Here is a 3,607-nt window from a genome sequence, read left to right as displayed (position 1 = left end):
ACGGTTCTCAAATGTTGCTCGTGATCTTCCTTCGATCATAAGGATATCAAAATATCGTCAATGAATACTACTAGAAATTGGTCCAAATAAGGTGTAAAAATTTTGTTCATTAAACTCATGAATACCCCAGGCGCATTCGTTAAACCAAATGGCATTACTACGAACTCATAGTGGCCATAATAGGTTCGAAATGCAGTTTTGGGTATATCTTCTTCTTTGACACAAAGTTGGTAATATCCTGACCTAAGATGAATTTTGGAAAAACATTTTGAATCTCTTAATTGATCGAACAAGTCATCAATTCTTGGTATTGGATATTGATTTTTAATAGTGACACGATTTAGTGGTCAATAATCGATGCACAATCTTAAGATTCCATCCTTCTTCTTTGCGAATAATGCTAGCTCCCCCCATGGAGACATACTTGGTCTGATGAACTTTTTATTCAACAATTCTTGTAATTGCTCCTTCAGTTCTTAAAGTTCAGCTGGCACCATACGATATGGTGCTATAGAAATTGGTGAAGTCCCCGGTTGGAGCTCGATCGTGAAATCTATGTCCCGTTCTGGGGGTAATCCTAGTAATTCGTCAAGGAAAACGTCAGCGTACTCGCACACCACACGAGGCAATCCTGGATCCTTTCGATTTTTGTCTTCTAAAATTAAGCTTGCCAACCATCTAGATAGTTGATCATGCCACCATGACTTGCAACACGTTGGACTTAAAGAATCTTGTCTATCCCCTTTAAATTGAACTTTAGTGCCATTAAGGGAGGATGTTGTCACCGTCTTACGGTAACAATCAATAATGGCTCGATGAACTGATAACCAGTCCATTCCTAGGATGACGTCAAAATCAGACATCTCCATAACCCTTAGATCACAGATCAAATATGAACCGAAGATTTCTAGTTTACAAGATTTACATACTAGATTTACTCGAGTTTGACCACCTAAGGGTGAAGCAACACTCATAGCTATCTCTAATGTTTCTAGTTTCAAACCCAAACTTGACACACATGCAATGGATATAAAAGAATGTGAAGCTCCAGAATCAAAAAAATACTTTAACCTAAGAATTCATAAGGATTAACATACCTTGAATTACTGCTGGGTTACCAACATCTTCTTCTTCTTGGAGAGCATACATTTTTCCTACTGCCTGTTGGTTAGTCCCTCCTAGTTTCTTTCCATTTCCAGCTCCTTGTGGTTGTATTCTTGGCCGGCCTGCATTTCTATAGGCTTGTGGCTGCCCCTTGTTGGTCTGAGTATTTTGAGTGGGTTTAGAGCCTTGTCCTGGCTGGCATTTATTATATTGTTATGCCCTTCATTGATCCATAAAATATTTCCCACCTTAAGGACACTCACTTCAACGATGCCCCTATTGACCACATCTGAAACACTTTTCTTTCCACTCATTTACAAAGTTTCCACCTTGCTAGTTTCCTTGATTATGCCTTTGTTGCTGCTACAACCCTTCGACATAAGGTGCTAGAGCAAGATGGTTTCTCGTGTTGCGAACTAGACCTCCTCCACATGGTTAGTTATTGTTCCTCGATCGCTGATTTCGAATGTGTTCAAAATCCGCTAATTCTCGCTCCACAATTAAAGCTCGATCCACCATTTGAGCATAGGTAGAAAGCTGCATTGCGATCAATCTTCCTCTAATGTCTGTGTCAAAACCCCATTCAAATCGTCTATCCTTATCTTCTTCATTTGCTACTATGGCTGAAGCATACCGTGAGAGAGCCTCAAAACGGTTTGCATTGAGTAACTGACATTTTTCCTTATTTCAGTTGACAGAACTCTTGAATCATTTCTTGTCTTAGCAAGTTAGGAAAATACTTTTCCATGAATGAGTCTTCGAATTGTCTCCAAGTTAATGTCTCTACTTGTTGAGTACTTCTGATCATTTCCCACCAATGATCTGTTTCCCCTTTCATTTGAAATGCTGCCATAGTCATTCTATCTTGCTCATTTTGGATGTTAGAAGTATCTAGAAACTTCTTAATTTGTCTTAACCAAGCTTTAGCTTCGTAGGGTTTGATCCACCAAGGAATTTGTGGGGATGTAGTTTTTCAAATTTTGTTATCATTTCAGATTTGCTTTGATCTTGGTTTCGAGGTGGTATATTGCCTACCCTATCAGCAATTGCGCAGATAATTATAGCGACATCGTCATCAGACACTCTATTACCATTACTGTTGTTACTATTTCTTGTTCGTCCAGCCATTTTTCATAATGGGATTTTTAGTAATTTTTGATTTATTCATTTATTTATTATCATTATTGTTATTATTATATATTTATATGCAAGGACATTAATTAAAAAAAAGAAACCTCATTAATTAGATTAGATAAGCTACAATCAACAAAATATAAATAAAACAAAAATAAAAATAATACGTGCAAAAGATAGCCCCTACAAATCCAGGTTAACTCTTACACCAACAATTCTAAATTAGGCAATTTTACATAGTAAGCATACAAAACAATTTATTAGCCTAGTTTGTTATTTTCCTGAGACCTCTAAAACAATCAAGGAAAGTCTCTCCTCACAAGGATTTCCGGCTCCCACGTGGCTTGGAAAAGCCCCATGAATCGCCACAACACCCTCACAAAGACAACAGTTTCCTGCACATAATGCCCTAGCAGCTGCACCGGCTCCTCCTGATAGATCCTCCAGTCTTTAAAGTCCACTGACCCATCTCTCTTCACAATTCTGTTTGGGTCGAGCATGATATACTGAAGGCTCCAAATGTCAAAAAGGTTGTCCATCCTATCGGTAAAGCCATTCGGGAAAAGGCCTAGCTGATATAACCAGGGAGTCTCTTGCCTCAAAATTTGGAACGGTCCGATATAGACACGTACCCAACTCTGAGATTTCCTAGCACAACTTCCTAAGGGATAAATTCTAACATATACAAATGAGCCAATTTGCAGCCCATTTCGAACATCCCAATTCTCGAATATAGCCCCTATATCTCTAGTACTCTCGTCAATATTGCCCTCTATAGTTTCCTCCTCGGAGTCAAACTCAATCACAATTATCTCCAGTGGGTTGTACATGCAATCTCTTCGGGTTCTGACTCAGGCTCATAGTCATCTACACGCGACTCCACTTCTTCACTTGGGTCAGATTCTATGTCATAGTTTCCCACCAACTCTTCCTCATTAGAGTTAATATCTGATAACCCTAGCATCCTACAATTAAAAAAGATTCTAACTTAGCCAAGTCATAGAAAATTACAAGTTAACGTAAGGTTTTCTTAAACGTAAAAAGAAATATAATTGCTACCCATGGCCCAAAGGTTTAAATCTAAGCTTTGATACTAAACTGTGACGCCCCAAATTTCGGAACATCACAAAAAAAATTTAAAAGTTTAACAACACAAAAAAAAAAAAAAATTCGAGTCCACATACAACATTACAACAACTTTATAACATTCTTAGTTATTAATACAAGAGATAATAAAATTTAATTTGGCTAAATTCTTGACTTCAAGTTAGCCACGGTTCTATATTAGCAGTGGCCCCAGTTTTGGCTTCAGTCCATTCCTCGTCATAATCTGGCATAAAACGACAGTGCAACAAAATATATGCCATGA

General features: G+C 37.9%; 1 protein-coding gene across 1 annotated transcript; it reads right to left on the bottom strand.

Annotated features, from left to right (window-relative positions):
* Positions 1-2,537: 2,537 nt before the first annotated feature.
* LOC145797708 (uncharacterized) lies at positions 2,538-3,068 on the bottom strand. Its single transcript, XM_082885118.1, has one exon. The coding sequence runs from the start codon at positions 3,066-3,068 to the stop codon at positions 2,538-2,540; it is 531 nt and encodes a 176-aa protein (XP_082741244.1).
* Between the last annotated feature and the right edge of the window lie 539 nt (positions 3,069-3,607).

Source organism: Camellia sinensis, chromosome 8 (genome assembly GCF_055761805.1).
Source record: "Camellia sinensis isolate YWXY chromosome 8, ASM5576180v1, whole genome shotgun sequence".
NCBI classification, from domain to species: Eukaryota; Viridiplantae; Streptophyta; class Magnoliopsida; order Ericales; family Theaceae; genus Camellia; species Camellia sinensis.
Note: the sequence above shows the minus strand (reverse complement) of the source record. Positions and strands in the feature narration are given on the sequence as shown.

What these genes read in the sequence shown, in the direction of transcription:
- LOC145797708 (XM_082885118.1), bottom strand. Translation starts at nt 3,068, where the DNA reads ATGTACAACCCACTGGAGATAATTGTGATTGAGTTTGACTCCGAGGAG.